This window comes from Urocitellus parryii, chromosome 9 (assembly GCF_045843805.1).
Source record: "Urocitellus parryii isolate mUroPar1 chromosome 9, mUroPar1.hap1, whole genome shotgun sequence".
NCBI classification, from domain to species: domain Eukaryota; kingdom Metazoa; phylum Chordata; class Mammalia; order Rodentia; family Sciuridae; genus Urocitellus; species Urocitellus parryii.
Genome location: NC_135539.1, coordinates 15,936,059 through 15,958,774, shown reverse-complemented (window position 1 = coordinate 15,958,774; position 22,716 = coordinate 15,936,059). Strand labels below are relative to the sequence as shown.

The following is a 22,716-nucleotide window of genomic DNA, read 5'->3' as shown; positions in this document are numbered from 1 at the left end:
TCCACGGTCTCGTGAGGGGCAGACGTGGAAATCAGGCTGTTCCGTTCCCTAGACCTCTGCCATCGGATCAGCAACGACTGAGACCCGCCCGCGGAGGTCCCCCACCCAGCTCAAGTCTAGCCTACTCCCCTACGCCTGGACCATGCCCACACTAGACATGGCTTCCCTCAGGCTTCACGCCGCAGGACCGCGCCCGGAGCCGCGAGTCCTAGAGTCCGGCTGGAGAGGCGCTCGGTTCCCACAGTCAACATGGCGGCCGCCGCGGCTTCAGCCCCGGGCGGGCGGCGCTGAGAGGCGGTCACGTGAGCGGCCCAGCTGGGCGGACCGCGCGCGCGCCCGCCCGCCCCGCCGGCCGCTGCTCGCTCGCTGGCTGGCTCGGCGGCGCTCTGAGGTGTGTGGGGCGTCGAGCCCCCGGGCCCGGTGAGGCGCGGCGCGGCGGGATGCGCCGGCGGCCGTGGCGGGGTCCCGGGCCGGGCGGGCGGGCGCGGTGATGAGCGTCGGCGGCCGCCGCCATGTCCAAGGTAACGGCGCCCGGGCCCGGGCCGCCGGTGGCGGCGGCGGGCGGGAAGGAGAAGCGCTCCTTCAGCAAGCGGCTGTTCCGGAGCGGCCGCGCGGGCGGCGGCGGCGCGGGGGGCCCCGGGCCGGCCGCGCCCTCCTCGCCCTCTTCGGCGCGTTCCGTGGGCAGCTTCATGAGCCGCGTCCTCAAGACGCTGTCCACGCTCTCGCACCTCAGCTCCGAGGGCGCCGCCCCGGACCGCGGCGGCCTCCGCAGCTGCTTCCCGCCGGGGCCGGCCGCCGCGCCCACGCCGCCGCCCTGCCCGCCGCCTCCCGCCTCGCCCGCGCCGCCCGCCTGCGCCGCCGAGCCGGTGCCGGGAGTGGCGGGGCTCCGCAACCACGGCAACACGTGCTTCATGAACGCCACGCTGCAGTGCCTCAGCAACACCGAGCTCTTCGCCGAGTACCTGGCGCTGGGCCAGTACCGGGCGGGGCGGCCGGAGCCCTCGCCTGACCCCGAGCAGCCCTCGGGACGCGGCGCGCAGGGCCAGGGCGAGGTCACCGAGCAGCTGGCGCACCTGGTGCGGGCCCTCTGGACCCTGGAGTACACCCCGCAGCACAGCCGCGACTTCAAGGTGAGCCGGAGCATCCGCCGCCCGCGTCTTCCCGGGGCTCCTCCAGCCGGGCCACTTCTGCACCGGGTGCTGAGGGCGGTCGGGGCGCGTGACCGTGACCCGCACCCTGATGGCAAGGGAGATTCTTTGTGCGTTCATCCGTCCATCCCATCATCGCTCCCCCCCACCCATCTGTTCATCTGTCCGTGCATCCATCATGGTGTATTGAGAGCCCACTGCGTGTGTGCCAGGTCCTGAGTTAGGCACTGGGGAGGGATTTTTTTTTGCCCCGAGCAAAGCGCTGCTTTCAGGGAACTGGCATCCTTGTGAGTTGCTAATGGGTCAGGGAGTGTTGAACTGGGTTCAAATCCTGGTTTTGCTATTGACTAGTGGTATGACTCTCAGCAAGTTACTCGCCATCTCTGTGCCACTCACTTATTCCCCCCCCCTCCGTTTGGTTACCAATTTATAGCAAACTAGTTGATGCGTTAGGTTGGACACTTAGAAATTCCCCATTTTTGACTTACAGATTGATATTTAGTAGTAGTCAACCTACCTATGTTAAGTGCTTCAGTTGTTTAGTACCAGGCGTATTTGTTGTTTTTTTTTTAAAGTTATTAAACACTTTAATAAGTTAAGAAGATAATATCAGATAGTGGTTTGAAAGAAAGCAGCACCTGGTGATGTGATTGATGAGCTGGCAGTCTACTTTAAATTGAGGGAGGTGGCTTTGGGTCCTCTTTGCTGTCTGCTGGTGTGGCTACCCGTATAGTGAGGGGGAGATTTTGAGACTTCAGCCATGGGCTTGGCCCATTTGGTGGAGGGCCATTTAGGCTGCATTATGGAATTGGGCTCTTATTTTAAGCAGAAGGGGAAGATGATTTGCAATTGTGTAAGGGACACTTTTAGGTGGGATGTTGTTGTGGTATTAAATAGAATGAAGTCACATTGTGAGGAAGTCAGTTCCTTTTTGTTCTCTTTATATCCTGATCCTGTGGAGGCGAAAGTTGCAGCATGATATTAGCCTGTTTGTAACACCTCTTCCAATCCCCCACGCCCACTCTTTACAGATGGAACAACCTTCAAGTTTAGAGGCTTTGGTGGATAGCAGTAGTTAGATTTAATAAAGTCATGCTTTTATTGGGCTTATTTTTTCATTTGTCTTTTCTATGTATGGCAAGTGGTGCTGGTTTTCCATTGGTTCAATCAAGTTTCTTTCTAAAATACATTTATTAAGTAAATGATTTGATTACAATATAAAATGGTGATCTGGCTGAGGAGTCTGCACTTGGGTAAGATCCTGCTTTCTAGCTGAGAAGCAGTATTGCTGGTGTGCATCCCTTCCCTTTTAATACTTTTTACTTGTATTTTGTTTATGTTGCCCAGTAATGTTTTTCTCAAGAAAAAGTGGTTGCTGTTTGATCTTGAAAATTTGAATGGAAATACTTCAGTGAGCTAAGGGCTGGAAAAAAGAGAGTTCTGTATGAGAGATCTCAGAAGGTAGGAGAATGGCCACCAGCTGGCTATTGTAGTAGGTTCTTTGTGTTTCCTGCTCTTTGCTTAGAGCTGCCTGTAAACAGCCATAGCACTTGAAACTTTTCAAGGCCAGAGTGTGGTGTTAAGTTTGGTTTTCTGGTCTTTTTCAAAATGTGAAAGTCAGTTTCTACAGCATCTTAGCATATGAAGATTTTCATTGCCTTTTATAATACGGTGTTCATTTTTTTTTAAATCCATGAAGCTGTGAGCAGAAGTGGGTTGATAAGTCTGCAAGTGCAGGGGCTGATTGATGGCAATTTTGGCAAAGTTGGATGGATTCTTAGAGGTCATTTCCATTACTTTTTATGAAGTCATGTTCACTTTTTTATCCATTAAGCTATGAACAGAAATGGGTCAATAAATCTAAAAGTGCAGAGACTTCATAGTCATGCTTTGGCAAAGTAGAGCAGATTCTTAGAGGACCTGTATTTTAAAAAAAATGTCATCTTCTGAACCTTTACATTTTACTCGGCATTCATTTATTCACCTCCCATTTACTGAAGTTTTACTCCCTCAGTTGGGAATGCATTCTGCACAAGATAGAACAGTCCCCAGTGAGAGTGCCTTAGCAGTAGAAATGCTCAATTAGCTCACGTGGGAGTTCGGGGTGGATGGTTCTGAGGTGGTTCAATGGACCTGCACCATTTCTGTTTTCCCACCCTGTTGTTCTTAGATATTATTGGCTTTTTAGTCTCATGCCTGTCACCTCATGGTTGCCGGATGATGGCAGCTGCAACACCCTACATTCTACCCAGGAAGGCAGGAAGTCATTAGGGAAATAGAAGTTGTTCCAGAAGCCCCTGCAGCAGGCTTCTGCTGCATCTCACTGATATAACTGTGGCTGCCACGGAGGCTGGAATGTGGGCATTGGAGTTTCCTGCCTTCCTGGAGGAGCTAAGTGGAGGAAGCGCTTGCCTCTTATGCATCCCATGAGAGAGCCTCACCTAATGTATGTCAGGCACCATCTTTTGAGGAAGACACAGTACCTGTCTCTGAGGAGTGCATTCATGAACGCCACACTAAAGTGCCTCAGCAACACTGAGCCCAGGGCTGGCAAATTCCCCGAGATAGCACTTCTTACACTTTAACTTGCACACAACTCACACTCGTAATTTACATGGGGATCTTATTACAAAGCAAATTGGGATTTAGTAGAACTCGAGCGGGGTCTGGGAATCTGCATTTATTTCTAACCAGCCCTGGGGTGATGCGGATACTGATAGTGCTGGCCCAAGGACCATACTTTGAATAGCAGGCTCAAAGGAAAAGTAAAACATACAGAAAAGGTGACTGGAACAGTGTTCTGAAGGATGACTAGAAATTTGCTGGGCAGAGCAGTGATGGGGCTGGCCTAGAAGAGCATGTATTTTTTGGGGAAACATGTTTAATGGCTGGTTGTATCTTGGAGAGCCATGGGGTGCAGAAAGCTCCCTCCATGTTATAAGGGCTTGTGAGTGGCTGTGTAGGCTGGTTTTGAGTTATCATTTGGAAGTTGAGAATCCAGAGCCAATTTTTTTTTAATTAACATTTTTTAGTTCTCGGCGGACACAACATCTTTGTTGGTATGTGGTGCTGAGAGTCGAACCCAGGCCGCACGCATGCCAGGCGAGCGCGCTACTGCTTGAGCCACATCCCCAGCCCTTCAGAGCCAATTTTTAATAAGAGAGTGATATGATCGGATTTTTTTCCTCTCCTTCTCTGTCTCTCTCACTTTTCCATTCAATTATGTAAACCTGGTGGCACTGTGGTGATTTGTGACTTTTATTTTTCCCCTCAAATCTTTTATTTTAGCCAAACTTGATGAGCATTATTTTGAGTATAAAGAACATGGAACCCCAAGGAGATGGACATGAGGCTCCCTGTCACCATATCCCTTGCCTGCTTGTGGCAGATGTTGATAAAGATTCTGATACTCTTGTTCAGAGCTCATATTTGGCCTCAGCATCCTGCTCAGTTCTGGTGTCTAGGCAGCCACCACCAGTTGGTTATTGTTGGCAGAGGAGATAAAACCAATTTGCCATTTTGAGGTAGTTTGCCTTTAGGTCCAGAAGAGCATTCACGTCTTTGAATGTGCTTTAATCATCTGAAAATGTTCCTAAGTTTCTAATGCTTCTCTCTGCAAGGTTTTCAAGTAGAATTCCTACTTGCTTTCTAACCACATTGATTTGAGCGTGAGGAGCTTGCCAGGTTAATGGTGTTTTGGTCTGATCTGGGCTAGGTGGTGGTAAAGTTGGATTTTCATATCCCAGAATGAAACAAGTTGAGTGGCCCCGCCTTGATATGCTTTAAGAAACTTCTGTAGCTGTCACTTATATCGTCTCTCTCTCTCTCTCTCTCTCTCTCTCTTTTTTTTTTTTAAAAAACAGGTGTTTTTTTCTGCTCTTAAAGCACTCATTTTCAGCCAGGGCACTTTTGCTTCCCTCCACACCTCTCCCTCCCTACCCCTTGGGACACTTGCCTGTCTTTGGAGACATACTTGGTTGTCACAGCTAGGGTGGAGATGCTGCTGGCATCTTGTGGAATTCCAGGGATGTCACAGAACATTTCAGGGCAACCCCTCTGGTAAAGAATTATCCATCCCCAAATATAAATAGTGCTGAGGTTGAGAAAGTGTTGGAGGAATGTTTCCAGCCTCTTCTGCAGTTTTCCTTCCTTTTTCCCTCTCCATCCAGGGTTGTCTTGCTACTCTGGCCTTTGCCTGTGCACGTGTTTGCAGCAGCACGAGGGGAAAACTTGGATTTGACCCTATGTCAGTCGTTTTCTTGGTAAAACAGTGAAAGTAAACATATAGTGTTTAACCTCTATACTAGTCTGTGCCATTTTAAGGGGAAATCTACTTACTGCTCTCACTTTAATAGGGGCATGGGTGCTCCAGATTCTTGCAGATCCTCTTTGATTTCTAGTTCTCAGTGCCCTTTTGCAACAAGTAAAAAAAAGAAGGCTAGGCATCTTTCAAGCAAGAAAGGTGAGTTTTATATCAGCAATTTTCAAAGCATGTTCTCAAAGAACAGCTAGAAACAGAGTGATCTACTGATAAAAGAACTATGGGGACTTCTTCCAAATTTGCAATAAACAAGAAGTAATTGATTAAAAGACTTTTTTTCTCCCATATGTGTTCCCGTGCACCTTAATGCCTGGTTCTTATTAATCAGACTTTTGAAGCAGAAGTGCATAAATGAGTTAAGTCCAACAGCCTAGCAATCAAGATTACACTTGCTTAGTGTCATACCCTATTTTTCCATGGACTCATGCTGGGGAGCTCTGATGATATGCTATAAACAAATGATGTTAAATTTCCTGGTTTGTGTAAAGCTTTTTTTTTTTTTTAGATGTAGATGGACACAATACCTTTGTTTTGTTTATTTACTTTTTTTATGTGGTGCTGAGGATCAAACCCAGTGCCCGACACAACGACACAACGTTAGGCGAGCGCTCTACCACTGAGCCCCAGCCCCAGCCCCTGTGTAAAGCTTTTTAGTATGCTGTTATATCAGTGTTTCCCCCAAAGCAGTCTGACATCAGGGTGTCCCCTGAATTCATTTGAAATGTAGGGAAAAATGAAATTTTGTAGGTCACATTTAGATTTGTGACAGAATGGACATCTCTTCCCGATCAGTTCCCTTGTCTGTCACACGTTGTCACTTGAGTTTTAGTAAAGTTCCAGATTTCCGAAGGAGAAAGGAACGTGGTGGCATCCTAAGGTTGCAGACTTGGAAGCAGCCTTGGATGTGGTATGACTAGGCCCCGGCCTTTCCAGATGAGGGGACCAAGGCTCACCCCCAGACTTAGGCGGAGGAGCAGAATCAGAGTTCCGATCTCCACTCACTGCCCTGCTGAGGTTCACACTGAATCCTGGGCCTGGGGTGGCCTCATCAGTACAACCATTGAAAAGATAGCTCTTAACATAAAACTTCAGCAAGCAGAGTGGACGTGCCAAAACGTGTAGCATCTTCCCCCTCTGAGATTGTGGTTCTGAACTGTAGGAAAATAAGATCATCCCGCAGCTAGATTCAAATGTGTGCCATGGCTTCTCAAGCTCAGGTACTTTTAAAAGTCTTCTTAAAAACAGTGTAAATGCATATGTAAATGTATGGATCTCTCGCCAGTAAGGTTTGAGTTGATAAATGCACCTTAGTAAAGGAGAAATATAAGCATTATAAGAAATATTCCAAGAGGACTACTTGGGGGATAGAAATACACGGGACAACTATAGAACTCCGTATTTGCTGACGTTTTAGTTCATTCTCTGCTGCTGTGACAATTCCACTAACTGGGTAACTTAACACATTTTTATTTCTTAATAGTTCCGGACGCTGGCAAGTCTGAAGTCCCACCTCTGGTGAGGGCCTTCTTGTTTCATTATCCATGTCAGAAGATGGAAGGACAGAGAGTGAGAGCGCTTGTCTTGTGAGAGAGGTAGAAGGAAGAGAGTAAGATCAGGGGGAGGCCAAACCCATACTTTTGTCTCTTGATAACAAACCCACTTGTGTGATGATGACATTCACCCCTCTACCAGGACAGAAGCCTTATGATCTAAGCACCTCCTAAAGGTCTCGACACCTGCATTGAAGATGAAATTTCTAGCACATGGAAACATATTCCCAGCACATGAGACACATTGAAGACATTGCAGCTAACTTAAGCCCTGTTAAATGCAGTTATTGTGTTTAGGTGAGGGATTGGGAATAAAGGATTAAGTGTGAAGATTTAGGACCAGGTTCTTGCCCTCAGAATTTACCTTATTTTAAGGAAGCTATTTTTAGGTATACTGAGAGACAGTTCAGTGGGAGTTCAGAGAGGGACAAGAAGCAGAAGATTCATTCATTCATCCTTTTCATTCATTATCAGCAATTCAGCATCTACAAATTTGAGTTCCAGCTGCATGTTCTCTGAACACACGGTGCTAGTCACTGTGTGGTGTTAGTGGTAAACAAAAGTTATGGGGATGGTTAAAAGGTAAAAAGGAAAAGGCTGCATGGTTCCTTCCCTCATGCACCTTGCCACGGAGGAGGCTGACATTAACCAGTGAACACTGATAAATGTGAAATTAAAAATGATAAGAGCGGGCTGAGGTTCTGGCTCAGAGGTAGAGCGCTCGCCTACCATGCATGAGGCATTGGGTTCGATCCTCAGCACCACATAAAAATAAAATAAAAAAGATATTGTGTCCACCTATAACTAAAAAATAAATATAAAAAAAGGATAAGAGCAAAGAAGAAAAAGATAAGGTGTATGAGAACACCTTATCTGGTGTGACTGGGCAGGAGAAATAAAAGATCAGTGTGAAAAGTTCTATAGTTGGAAAGAACTGGGGGTGCTTTTAAAAGTCTGACAGGCCTTGTTTGCAGCTCAGAGAGCCAGTAGAGGGGACAGAGGCAGTAAGGAGGCAGGCATCAGGACAGGTCATATGGCACCTGGAGGCCGACCTGGGGGGTTTAGATTTTATTCTAAGAGCAAAGGGGTGGCTGTTGCTGGTTTTAGATAGAGCTCTGGCATGATCTCATTAAAATGCAAAGTGGACATTCTGGGTGCTGAACAGGTGTGTAGAATGGGAGCAGGGAGGCCGTCTGTCACCGGTGAGTCATTTGTGACCTTCTAGGTAGGAAGCGGTGGTGGGTGGAGATGGAGAAGTAGACAGTTGATATTTGTCTGCAGTAGCCTCTTTTTTTTTTTTTGTGGGGGCGGGGTTTACCGAGGATTGAGCCCAGGGGCCCTAGACCACTGAGCCACACCCCCAGCCCTATTTTGTATTTTATTTAGAGACAGGGTCTCACTGAGTTGCTTAGTGCCTCATTTTTGCTGAGGTTGGCTTTGAACTCGTGATCCTTCAGCCTCAGCCCCCAGATCTCCGAGTCCTAGTCCGGCTCCGGCTCCGGCTGCGGCAGCCTCTTTAGATTTGCTGAGTCTTGATTTGGGGGAGGGCACGGAGGCAATGGGGATTCAAGAATATCTCCCAGCTGCATGTTCTGAGCAGCTCAGAGATTGCTGGTGCTGGATACTCATTTGAGGAGAAACAGGTTTTTTTTTTTTTTTTGGTGGTGGGGGGGAACCAGCAGATCAGATTTGGATGTATTAAATAGGACACTACTGGAATGTCCAGAGGCAGTTGAAATAAGGGAATCTAGAGCTCAGATTGATTCTGGCTGGAGAATCAATCAGCCTGTAGATGGTATTGAAAGCCATGAGCTGGAGACTTAGAAAGTGCTTTGAGGATAAATAAGGCGTGGATAGTAAGTAGGAAAAGAGAACATTCCGGGTTCTGGTGAAAAATTCTGAGGAGAGGTAGAGAGGTGGCACAGCCTAGGAACAGGAAGCCTGGAATCGAACAGGGAGTTGGCACTGTGGGTGCCAAAAGCCCTGTCCCTTACCCACTGGGAAAGTGGTATTCCTCAAAAAAGGTCTCCAGATGTTGCTAAGTGTCCCCAGGGGGTCAGAATTGCCCCTGCTTGGGAACTGCTGTTATGGAGAAAAGGGGAAATAAATGAAGATGACTGGGGAGAGGTGGGGGCAAATTATGGCTGGTTTTGAAAGTTTGTCACAACAGTTTAGTCTTGAAGCTGCAATTAGTAGTGATTCAAATTGAGGCTTCCTGAGAGTGCAGAGAGGGATTTGGTGAAACCGAGGTTTTAGGAGAATGGGTCTGACTGTGAGCCAAACTGTAAAAGCAGGAGAGGGGTGAAGTGAGGAAAAGGAGGAGAGGCGGGCGCAGGAGATGTTTCGAGGCCATTGTGACATTGAGAGAACTCCAGAGGTGGAGTGGTAAAGGGAACACCAGGTTTCAGGCCTGGGTGGACGGAGGGGAACTAAATGGGGACATGTGGTAGAAACTGAGCAGTTGGAACAGGAAGTGGTGTGTGGGTGCCAGGGGAAGAGAAGACCGTCCTTTGAATTTGGATATCTGGGCTGGGGTCATGGGACCCCCACACAGCGCCAAAGGGTAGTCTTCATAGTTGGAAATAGGGCGTTATTTCAGACCTGGATTCTGTACAGACAGGTGATAATTCCAGTGCCTAGTGGCCAGAGGCCGAAGGCCAGGCCCTTGGGGGAAACTAAACTGAGAGGAGGAGAGAGAGGAACTGTTGAAGGGGGAGACCGAGGTAGGAGGGAAAGGCAGAAGGCAGAGTCGGGAGACCTGGATCACCTCACAGTGTGACTACATGCTTTTAGGCCTGAATACGGTGTGGAGCTGCAGAAATGTCAGTTTATACCTGTTAAGAATCAAAATTCATGTTGGTGTCATAGCCAAGAAAATCATTGCCAAATCCAGCCAAATCCAATGTCATGAAGTTTTCCCTGTCTCAAGAATTTTATAGTTTGTTTCTTATGTTTAGGCTTTCAGGTTTTTTTTTTTTTTTTGGTAGGGCTGGGGATCAAACCCAGGACTTGGTGTATGCTGGCAAGTGTTCTACTATTGAGCTATATTCCCAGCCTCCTTTTGATCCATTTCGAATAAATTTTTGTAGGTAGTATAATGATCCAACCTAATCCTTTTGCCTGTGGCTATTAGGTTTTTCCCAAGACCTTGGATAAAAAGTCTTTCCTATCTTTATACAATGATCTTGGCACCCTTGTTGAAAATCAGTTGATTATGTGAGGCTTCACTTCTGAGCTCCCTGTTCTATTCTGTTAGTCTGTATGTCTGTCTTAATGCCAGCACTGCCCTGTTTTGATTACCAAAGTTATTTGTGTAGTAAGTTTTGATATCAGGTATGACTCCTCAAACTTTTTCTTTTTTCAAGATCATTTTGGCTTCAGAATCTCTTGAGATTCTACAGGAATTTAATGATGGATTTTCTAAGAAAATGCTGTTAGGATTTTGATGGGAATTGCATTCAGTCTTAGATTTCTTTGGGTCGTAGGTCATAGTGTCATCTTGACACTATTAAGTCTTCCAGCCCGGGAACAGGGGGTGCCTCTCTTTATGTCTTTAATTTCTTTCAGCTCTGTTTTGTAGTTTTCTGTGTATTGTTGTCCCCCCCCACTTCTTGATTAAATTTATTTCTAAGTAATTCATTCTTGATGCTATGTAAATGAATAGGGGTGTGTGTGTGTGTGTGTGTGTGTGTGTGCGCGCGTGCGTGTGTGTGTGTGTGTGTGCGCGCACGCTGCACGGATGTGAGCATGCTTAAGCAAGCTCTCTAACACTGAGCTACACCTTCATCCCTATAAATGGAATTGTTAATTTTCTTTTTGGATTGTTCATTGCTAGTGTATAAATGAAAGTGATTTTGCATGTTGATTCTGTACCCTCAGCTTTGTTAAATTCATTTATTAGCTCAAACAGAATTTTCTGAAATCTTTGGGGTTTTCTGTAAACAGGATCATGTCATTTTTAAACAGAAATAATCTTAACATTTTTCTTTCCAGTTTTCATGCTTTTTGTTCCCTTTTCTTGCCTGATTGCTTTGGCTAGAACTTTCAGTGTTATGTGAATAGAAGAGGCAAAGTGGGCATCCTGGAGGACAGGCCTTCTGCCTTTCCCCATAGTGTTTGGTGTTGGCTGAGGATTTCTGCATATGGGCGTTATCATGTTGAGGAAGTTTCCGTCTGTTCCTAGTTTGTTGAATGTGTGTGTGGTTTTTGTGTGTGTGTGTTTAAGTTATGAAAGAATATAGAGTTTTGTCAGATGTTTTTTTCTGCATCAACTGAGATGATCATGTATTTAGCTTTTTCCCAGTTCATTCTGTTAATGTATGCTTATTACATTGCTTGATTTTTGTATGTTGAACTGTTTTTTATTCCAGGAATAAATCCTACTTGGTCATGGTGTCTCTTGAGATGTTGAAACCTCCTCACTTTCTTTCTGTCTTCTCCATTTCATCTTTGTATAGTGTATGTGTAAGTAACAACTTCATTAAACATTTGATACATTTGATATGAATTTCTAAGCCAGGTTCCATAGCGCATATACCCATTTTCCAACCCAGCAAATGTGAGGCTAAGGCATGAGGATTACACATTTGAAGCCAGCCAGTTTAGCCATTCCTAACTAACCTAAAGAGACCCTGTTTCAAAATAGAAAAAGGGAGGTAGCTCATTGGTAAAGCACCCAAGGGTTTGGTCCCCAGTACCCAAAACAAAACAACAACAAAAAATATGTGTCTATTTCCTACAGTCTCCTATTTTTCAATTTTAGATTGGTATATTTGTATATTATAGAAAGTCTTAGTTTATATTTTTCAACCTGCCCCTTTTCCATAATTGCTTTTATTACTATATAGCTGAAAATGTTACTCTTGCATATAGAATAATTTTTTTTCCCCTTTTTTGTTCTATTATGTTCTAAATTTTCTCTCTCTCTAGTACTTTGAAGTTGACTTTGGTGCTTGTGTAAAGTGGGTGTTTATCCTAAGGTTTGGCATTTCCTATCTTGTATGAATGGTGAGTGGTTGAGAGCTAGGCCACACTGCCCATGTGTGAATCACACTGCACTGCTTCCTTGGAACCGTGGAGCTGAACTCTCTGGGCTCCCTTTCCTCATCTTAAAAACAGAGAGAAGAGTATATCTACTTCATAAGCCTGTTTTGAAAACAAACAAGAGAAGGACTTGGCCAGGGCCTGGCTCAGATGATGATGTTACGATTACTACCCAACCTTATTATCACCTTGCTATACACAAAAAGTTTCTCCCTGTTTAGGATTTCTGAATTTTGTATCGCTTCAATCTTTTTGTTGGTACCATGTAGTATTATTATTGCTTCTTACTCTTTCTCATGTTGTTCTTTAAAAGTTCTCCAAATTTTAGGTCATTTTGCTAAGTTTCAAAAAAAAACCCGAAGTATAATGTGTGAATTTTAATGTTAGATACCTTTAATTTGAGACAGATAACCATGTCTACTGAATGCCTGCCGCCATTGATAAAATCAGTATCTACCAACAAAACATTAATAATGTTACAGTGAGAAAATCTGAATCAACTGATAACTGAGAAAGGAATTCAGAGTGAATAAATAAATGCTTGTTCCCCAAAGGAACAGGGTTGTGTGAATTTACTCATATACTCCTCCAAGGATCAGACAGTCCCCATGTTGTGTGAACTGTTTGAAAAAGAAACACTTACTCTCAGAATCAAGAGGATTAGGTTTCTTAAACCTGCTCTGTTTCCCTTCCCCTTGCTGGTGACTGTTGTCTTCTTCAGCCTGAGTCTCTGTACTTGGTTTGTGGGAAGTGCACAGCACTTGGCTAATCTGTCTGAAGAGGCCACATCCAAGGACAGCTTCACTCCAGCCTCCTTGTAAAGGGGAGGTCTGGTGAGGGGTGTTCTGACGTACACTTTGGTCAGATCTTAAGAACTGGCCTGATGACTCTTATTGGACTTTAAGCTTTCAGAGAGGAAGGGAGAAATTGGAAGAGGGCGTGGCAGGCCTCAGGCTATGGGATTTTATGAGCATGTTGTCTGAAAATCAAATGATCCACCTTCCCTTAAGGGTAGAGTACCTGTCACTGGACTCCTGCAGGCAGTCTTGGTGACTTGTGCCCTATTGTGGGTTGGGCTGGATTCCGCTCCTTTTCCTTTGCTTGTCTCTTGCTCCTTTCTTCTGACTTTTGAACACCTATAAAATGCCTGCTGGAAGTTGATGGTGTTGGCAGCTTGATGGGTGGGAAAGAACAAAGAGGAGGAGAAGCCAGGAGATTGAGGTTTTGGAGTAGGAGTCCAGGGGTGATGCTCCTCAGGACTGGAAAACAAAGTGATTAGTGGTTATGTGGGGGGTGGAGTTCAGTTGGAAAGGCTCCTATGGTAACTGAGCATTAGAATCCCAGAGAAGCTCTTGGTGGAGCTGTACTTGTTGAATGCTACATTTTCAGGTGCTGCGCAAAGTGAAGCTGAAGTGGTCTAGACAGAGAAGTATCTTCTAAGTCAGGACACAGCTGTGGTAATATAGAGGCTGGTCCTCAGCCAGTTTTAAATTTTCCTTTGGCCTAAAGTTTTTGGTTTGACTCTGCCACTTTTGTTTTGTTACTAGTGTGTGGTTTGATGGATTTTTCCTGTCCCCTTCTATACACTGGTCACAATGAGGGGCTATTAAATGGGGCAGTGTTCTCTGTGTAGTTCTCCACAGCTGTTTCCTATAGTAAAGACTCTGGAAAACAATGACCTCATAGTTTCCATAAAAAAAAAAATCCTTTTATATATAGTAGTGGAAAAGAAATCATTCAAAATTGAGTAATTTAAAGTTCTGCCCTCTGTTGCTTCTTCCTTCAAAAATATTCTTGTTTGCTCTGCTCATTAATTGTTCATTGGCTGTTCCTCAAATGACCTTCTGTGTTAACAAACAACAGTTTTGCAGTGGAGCCTATCAGGATGTCTTGTCTTTCATGAAACCGTGATTGTTCATTGTCTGTTTAGCAGCCATTGTCTTATGTCATGGACTGTGGAGTTCCTAGAGGAATTGGCCAGTCACTGAACATCTGTTGCTTCTTCCCTCCAGTTGTCCAGCTTGGATGGCAGTAAACAGTGTATCCACAAACAAACATTCACGTGGTGGAAGATTTCATGGTGCTGTTGGATCTGCTCCTGCTGGGAGGACTTTTAAGCTCATTACCAGATCAGCACATCTTTTTACCTTTAACTTTTGGCATTTTTCTAATCTTTTAAGAGCAGGACAAAGCTCTCTGATCTTTTCAGGAGATTTTAAAAACATTATTATTCATAATTCTGAAAGCCCCATTCATTTATGTAGAGCCAGATTATTTACAAGATAACTTCAAATTCATATGAAGTTTCAAAATTTAATCTTCACAACAACTCTGTGAAGAAGCACTGATAACTCTCTAATTTTTTTCCTTTAAGGGTACCTAGGATTTAACCCTGGGGGCAATTTACCAATGAATCACATTCCCAGTTTTTTTAAAAAAATTAATTTGTTTTAGTTAGTTATACATGACAGTTGAATGCATTTATGCACTTTTGATATACATAGATGGGATATAATTCCTCATTTTTTCTGAGAATACATGTTGCAGAATCATATTGGTCATGCAGTCACATATATACATAAAATAATAATGTCTGTTTCATTCTATCTTTTTTTTTTTAATTTTGAGAAAGGATTTTCACTAAATTGCTTTTAAAGTTTGGAAGTTAGAATTCACTGCAAGTAAGTAGCAGAGGTAGGACCGAAATCCTGCATGTTTTTTGTGAGCACGAAATGAGAAGATGTAATTAAGGGTTCATTGTTGAAACTAGTAAGATGGATGGGCCACATGCAGGCACGTGTTCTCAATTTAAGGCCATCTGATTATCCTTACCTTTTCCTCAAGTAACCAAAGCCCTGAAAAACAAGTCGATGATGTGATTCTTCATACTCTGTATGGTTCTGGGGCCACTCATTATGACACTTGTTTTCCTGACCTGCTCCTTTCAGCGCTATGGTTCTCTATTGATATTGCAGATTTTCATGTATCATCCTATTTGTAAAAATATTTTTGCTATCGAATTGCATGAGGACCTAACAGGTGCATTACTTCAATTTGTAAATGTTCTACAACATACAGTTTATATTCAGAGTTACACGGTACATGAAAATCTTTAATGAAAATTAATAACTGACATAGAATGCCATATCTTGCATTGGGGTTAACAAATGCGCTACCCATAGTTCCTTTACATAGGGTCTGTTTTCAGTTCTTAATCTCCTTTCAAAGAAGTGTCATGATCTGGGGAGGTGATAGTGCTATTCTAGTCAGACCACACCTTAGATTTTAAGTTTCATGCTGGGACATTACAGTGTTGTCTAATTCTGGGAGTGACAGCTGCATTGTGTCTGGATGGTGGTGCAGGAGCAGGGAAGTAGAGCTCCTGTTTGCCTCCCAGGGGGGTGTCCTCTAGTGGTGAGAGAGCTTCCTGGCACATAATTCCAACTCTCCTAGTTCCAGCCATCATGTCTCAGGTATACATCGCATTAGCCTTCCAGCCTCTCCCTGTTTCTAAACTTTCTGTTCCACCTGATGGTTTTTATTGCTGCCAGGTTAATCTTCTTAAAGCTTACTTGTAGTTATATTGTTTTTCTTCTTAAAAATTGCCAGTACTTTTCCTTTTATATACAAAAGGTAGTGTGAGTGTGTTAGCTTGCCATTTAAACTTCCCATGATGTGGCCCACCTTCTGCCTACCCAGAGAGGCAGCGGACATGGGGAGAGCTGAAGACTCAGACTTGGGTCCAGATCCTGAGATCTGAGGCAAATAACTTCCTTCTCTTAGCTGTTTCCTCTTTTATATGTTGCTTTCTTCATAGGATTGATATCAGGAATAGGAGAAATACAGTGCTAGGCACAGAGGAATCTGTTAGTATTGTTATTTGTGGCCACCTGACCATCCTGCAGCTTTTTAAATGCTTCATTCTTCTCTGTCTTGCTTTCTCTCTTTCTTCTTCCTGGGCCCAGGGTACAAACATTCTTCAAGACCTACTTTAAAAACCACTCCTGTGCAAAAGTTCCCTTTAACTCTCGTGGTTGGAAGTAATAGCTGCCTCATTTGTTGTGTGGGTAGCATTTTTTATGAAATTTCTAGTGATACTAGTACGTCTATCTCTCATATACTTATGTTTAAACAATAACAGTAATAGCTAGGTATTCAGAAAACTATGAAAATTTCATGTCCCTCTCAACCAGTGTCAACAATTACTTATTTGTAGGTAACCTTACTCCATTTGTTTAACTGTTGCCTTTCTTCCCAAAAACCTTTGAAGCAAATTTCAAATGTGTTTCATCCATAAATATTTCAGTATATCTCTTTAACGGCTAAGGATGCTTTAAAAAATCATCTATTTTCCACCTAAGGAAAGCTAACATTAATTTCTTATTATCAGTTATCCACTATTGTTCACATTTTTCTGATTGTCTCACATTCATTTAGTCATGCACAATAGAGATTGTATGTGTGTGTGTGTGTGTGTGTATTACAGTTTGTGTATATTAGGACTCAAGTCAAATTTTCAATGGATTGATAAATCATTTAAGACTCTCATAATCTGTCCTTTTTTATTTTAGTTTTTTTTCTCTTGTAATTTATTTGTTGAATGAATTGGGTGTTTGTCTTAAAATTTCCAATCTCTTGTAAACTGATCATAAAATCCAATGTAAATGATTACGTAAAAAGTAAAATAAAAAGGCATATGTAAGACCAGCTCCATTAAAAAAATTGTCAGGTTCATTAGATATAAAGGTACTGTTTAATCTGTAGATGTTTTAAAATGCATAGTCCCCTTTTCTATATGTATCTTGTCATGGACCAGTGACAAAGAGTTCACCTGTTGCTGGGTCATATTTTGAAAAGCTCTGACAGACATTGTATGATTTTTTGTGCAGCTTCATTTAAAATGTGGTAGTTATATATAAAGTGGTAGTTATATCTCAAAAGTTTAACAAAATTAAAGTTGAAAGTTTTCCCTCCTTTTTTTGGGGTGAAACTGTGTTGTGTGGGTGGCATTGAAAATTTCCATCAGGAACCTATTCTGTCAGGTTGTACCTCTTGTAATGTCACTAGTCATTGATGATTATTCTCTAATCTGTTAATTCATTAAGGGTCAGAAAGTGGTAACATTATAATTCTAAAATTCACTCTTCATTAGCTAGAATACTGAAGATATTCTTGCCCTCATCAATTATTTGGTTACCTTAAAGCAAATTTGTAGAAAGTCTAGATAAATGTTTGGGTCCCTCTCTTTATTTTCCAGTTTTCAGATGTGGCTAGTTTTGGTAACCTATGAACTCAAGAGTTTAAGTGTATTTGATTGTTCAGTCAATTATAGTTATTAACCTTTTTTTGGGGGGGTGGTGGTGTAGTTCTTGTTATGTTGTCTCAGACTGATCTGATACTCCTGGGGTCAAGGACCTCCTGCCTTGGATCTGCTCAGTGCTGGGGCTGCGGGCTAGTACCAGCATACTTTGCTGTTAACCTTTTTTTTTTGGTGGTGGTGGTGCTGGGGATTGAACCCAGGGCCTTGTGCATGCAAGGCAAGCACTCTGCCAACTGAGCTATATCCCTAGCCCTTCGCTGTTAACCTTTTTGTTGCTCCAAATTTTGATCATTTGGAACAGGTTGCCTTCCAAGTCCTTTTGACACAATACCTGTATTCTGTGCTGTTAAACCAGAGTGGAAGGAAGCCAAGGCATTCTAAGCAATCTTACATGTCTTGTACCAGGTTTGGAATCTCTTTAAGGAGCTCTGGTTCTTTGGTGGTAAATGGTATTGAGAGACCAAATCTGGGCATTAGGATTATGCATAGTTTCCAAGAAATGGTTAATTTCTTTTAAAGTTAAATCATGATTTCATATTCACAATTCCAGTTCTGGGTTTCAGAGGTTTTATTTACCTCATTGGTCTTATATCTGTGTCTCCTTTCTCCCAAGCTGAAAATCCTATTTGTAACTCCCATTTAAATTCTTACTTGCCTTATGTCATCATTCACTGACAAGTCACAACACTACCACAAATAATATGAATATTAAAAAGTGGTTTAAGATTATTTGTAAGTTTTTTTTCTTTTTTGTCTATAATAGGGTATATCCTACTAAGTTTGTACAAGTTACAGTGTCTTAAAGCCACTGTGGTTCTGTCATCAACTGGATATAAAATTAAAAAAATTTGTTTCTCTTGATTTTGAGGGATTGCTGTTTAAAATTTAACTTTGTTGCATAATTGTGCAAAAAATAGAATATGTGGCCCAGAGACAACTCTGCAAAGCAAAATCTGTTCAAAAGTCTAGCTTTGTCTGATTTTTGTACCCTATTTCTATTCTTCCCAAATTTTGTGATTTAGTCTTTGTTTAAATGTAAGCAGATATGTATGAGTATATGTGTGTGTGTATGGTGTGTATTCATATTCTCCCTTTTATTTGCATAAATAGTAGCAGACTATGCATGTTTTTCTCCATCTCTTTCCTGTAACTAACATAGGAGTGCTTACCATATGCTGTGCACAGTGGATTATTGTATTTAATCTTTATAGTGTTGCAAGGTAGACACACAGATTGTTATTTGTTTTCAGATGAAGAAAGGGACATCTCTGCACAGACTTTTAATTCCAGGATTCTCTTTATCCCCTGTAGTAACTAGTCCTGTTCTTTGTGTGCATATTCATGAGTACACAAGCAAGGAACTCCCTATTCTGCTTTGAGTAGTGATTGGGGCTGGGGGGCAGCAAAGACAGGCTTTGTTTAAACTGTAGGGAAAGACATTCAACCCTGTCTTTATTTGAGGGCCTTGGTTTTCCATAGCTGGAGAAGAATAATAGTTAAGGTCCTCTTGTCTGACCAGAGTTGCCCCCAGCTGTTAAAAGATGCATTAAGTTGAAATGTACTTTAATCTTACCCTAACGAAAGAGTCCCTTTTTAACAGTTTAGTGACTCCTTGGTAAATCTCCCTTGTGTTAGTCTTTAATTCATGGAAGTTATAATAAACTAGAGTAATTAAAGAAAGGACAACTCCTCCAACAGCAGCTGCCCATGGCAGATAGCTACTCGTTAGTGATATCAGGATTATACAGAGGACACGGGCAGCTTTTTATCCTGCATTCTGCAGTAGGAGGGTTACTTACCCTTCTGGCTCTACTGTGATATGGCAGCTTGGTTGGGCTGCTGTGACCGATGCCATCTCTGGCCATATGGATCTCCTAGGCTTCAGGCTGTCAGCATCAGAGGACAGTGTTGGGAGGAAGTGAGGGTTGGGGCCAGCAAGGTTTGGGGTCTCCTCATTTCCTTTTGAAAATCTGTGAACCCAGGAATTTTGAATTTAGTCAGAATTCTGGTGCGGCTGTGTTGGCTGCACTGTTTCCTTATTTTTCTTTTCATTGCCATATAACATAGCCTTATAGATCCTGACATTGAACAGCTGTGGGTTCCTTTACATCTGAGTGATGAAAACATTTTAGCAGGAAAAACCAGCCTATGAGAGCAAGCCTGTGACACACGAAAGGGACTCTGGCAGGACAAAGGTGTGGAGATTCCTGCAAAAGGCCACTGTATGAAATGCTGAAGAGGAATAATGCTCTGCCTCAGAGTCTTCTCCAGGTCTGGCCTGGCAGCCATAAGGGATGGCTTCCCTTGGGGCAGCTGTGCTCAGGGCTCTGGCCCTCGGATTGCAGACAGTAATGGCCCCATGCTACAGTGCTGGGTGACTCACGGCGGCGGGGTAATCCTCAGCAGGGTATGTTCTGTGCCATTGTACTGTCATTGTATCATCTTTTGAAAAAACATGGTGATACTCCATTCATCTGACCTTTTGGGAAGTTCATTTTTTACATTTTATTTTTCAGATAAATTTTTTGAACATCAGATCTTAAAATTTTCACTTTTTTTTGAGTGGGTTTTAGATGTATAAGCCACACGCTGTACACTCCCCCAGGGAGAGAATCCTTGACACACGTACGCTTTCCTTTATTTGAGTCTCTGATGTGACCATGCTCTCTGAGTTCCATTCTGTTTTATGGAGTTTTCTTTTGGGGCCAGTTGGACAACACAGGGCCTTGTAGGTGTTGGATCTGGATCGCTGCGTTGTTTGGGTTCTTGTTTGGCTTTGTGTGTTCTCCTCCACGGCTTCCCGCGTCTTCCTCTGTGTCATGTTCTCTTGCTTCATCCTCCTCCTGGGAGCCTACACCTTCTTCCTCACTTCTCTGTATTACAGTTTCTAATCTGCTTTTAGTTAAGTAACTAGATAAGTAGAATTGGCTCTAAATAAGATGGAATTGTGGTCTAAGAGTCTGGCTAGATTTTAGTGTGTTTCTTTTTAGAAGACAACATTTTCTTTCAAATTTCTAACTAAAGTATGCCATATACATACTGAAAAGTGCATAAGCCATTAGTGTACAGCTTGATGAATTGTCCTAAAGTAATAATTTATCACCTCAATCAAGAAATAGGGCATCATCAACACTCCAGAGGCTCTGTGCACTCTCCCTTCCCCACGCCACCCTCCTTGTCCTGCCCAGAGGAGACTACTCTCCTGGCTTCCAGCACCATCAGTCAGTTTTGTCTATTTTTGAACTTTGTTATATGTTAAATAATAAGTGTTTATTTTAAAAAACAGCTTTATTGAGATAGTTTACTTAGCATATAATTCACCTATCAAAGTGTACATTTCAGTGGTTTTCAGTTTATTCTCAGGTTGTGCAACCATCACTGCGATTTTAGAAAAATTATATTATTCCCTAAAGATACCAGTGCTCATTAGCAGTCACTCTCCGTTCCACCCTCCCTGCCCTGGGCTACTACTAATCTACATTTCATATAAATGGAATCTTACAGTAAGTGGCCTTTTGTTTCTGGCTCCATTCACTTGGCATTGGGGTTCAAGGCTTATCATATTGTGGCATGCATCATGCTTCAATCCTTTTTGCAGCCAAAAAATCCATTTTATGAATATTTACATTTTGCTTATCCATTGATGGACATGTGAGTTGTTTCTGTTCTTGGCTGTTATGAATAATTCTGTGGGACACCTGAGTATAAATTTTTGTGTGGGCACAATTTTTTCATTTCCCTTGGGTATAGGAATAGAATTGCTGGGTCATATAATAATTATGATTAATTGTTTGAGGAGCTGTCAGACTCTTTGCCAACATGCCTGTACCATTTTATACTCTCACCATCAGTGTGTGAGGATTCTAATTCTTCCTTATCCTTATCAATACTTGTTAATTTTTTATTATTATAACCATCGTAGTGTGAAGTGTTATCTCATCGTGGTTTTGTATTTATGCATCAAGTATGTATTTTTTTGTGTCTGGTTTCTTTCCTAAGATTTGTTATAACATCCATTTCACTAAGGGTAGTATTCAAATTATTGTAGAAAACTTAGAAAGTATATAAAAGTTAAATGAATAAAATGAAAAAAATATAAGTTATTTGGCGTGTTGCTTTCTTGCCCTCCCCCGCTGTATTTAACCTAGTTTAGACCACACACTGTATGTGTATATAGTTTTGCATTTATTTCATATTGTATTTTGAGAGATTTTTGTCATAAAAATTTTCAAATTATTGCATGAGATAGTACAGTTTATTTTTGAGCACTTAGATGACTTCTGGTTATGATGAACCTTTTTTTTTTTTCCTACATAAATCTTTTACTTTTGATCATTTCTTTAGGCTGTAGGAGTGAAATTCCTGATTAGTAGGTGCCTGTTTTGAAGGCTAATTAAATCATATTCTTACCTTATTTTACAGAAGGATTGACTACTAGCAGTGAGTAAGGATAACTATAGTATACCACTATTGGAATAATAAAAAAAAAAGAAATCTTCTAATTAATCTCTACGTGAAACATAGCATTCTGCTGGTTTAACAGATTCCTAGTGCATTTCTTTGATGAGTAGTAGGTAGGAAAGTTTGATCTGATCTTTAAAGGGGAAGTATACCTACAGGATAGTAACATGTTGCTTAGGGAATGACACTGTTCTGATTTCACAGACTTTCTCTTGGCTTGCTACCTATGTATTTGGACATTCTTGCATTTAGCATTCCCCTAAGGGAGATGATCCAGGCCTCCACTGACTGGAATTTGGTCAAGGTGGGGCCAGGTCAGGCCTAGGCTGGGAAAGTTCTAAATTGTACTTTGCTAGGAAAATACTGGAGCCAGGAGGAGCTGGAGACTCCACGTTGGTGCTGGTTTTTATGGAATTTCATTCTTGTGGCAAAGGCTGAAGGAATAGGTGGAAGCTGTGAGGGATTTGAGGACCAGGCCTGTCTAGCTGAGGGTCAGCCTGGCTTGACTGGAGCCTGGACCTAGCACTGGGCGTGGAGAGCGGGTGCAGGGCCCGGGGTTGAAAAGCATCTCCAGCCAATTAAGATTTACTGGGGATGTGGCTCAAGCGGTAGCGCGCTCGCCTGGCATGCGTGCGGCCCGGGTTCGATCCTCAGCACCACATACCAACAAAGATGTTGTGTCCGCCGAGAACTAAAAAATAAATATTAAAAAAAAAAATTCTCTCTCTCTCTCTCTCTCTCCTCTCTCACTCTCTCTTTAAAAAAAAAAAAAAAGATTTTATATTTACTTTAGGATGACCTTTTAGTTGTATAAGTCCTGGGTGTTTGCTTTGTGATTGTAAACCAAAATCTCACCTCCCTTCCCTTCTTCCT

At 42.7% G+C, this 22,716-nt stretch overlaps 1 protein-coding gene across 1 annotated transcript in view; it reads left to right on the top strand.

Annotated features, from left to right (window-relative positions):
* Positions 1-512: 512 nt before the first annotated feature.
* Usp31 (ubiquitin specific peptidase 31) overlaps positions 513-22,716 on the top strand; it is a 68,273-nt gene continuing 46,069 nt past the window's right edge. The window contains exon 1 of the mRNA XM_026392128.2: positions 513-1,130. Within this exon, the coding sequence (XP_026247913.2) occupies positions 513-1,130 (618 nt within the window). The remainder of the gene's footprint in view (positions 1,131-22,716) is intronic.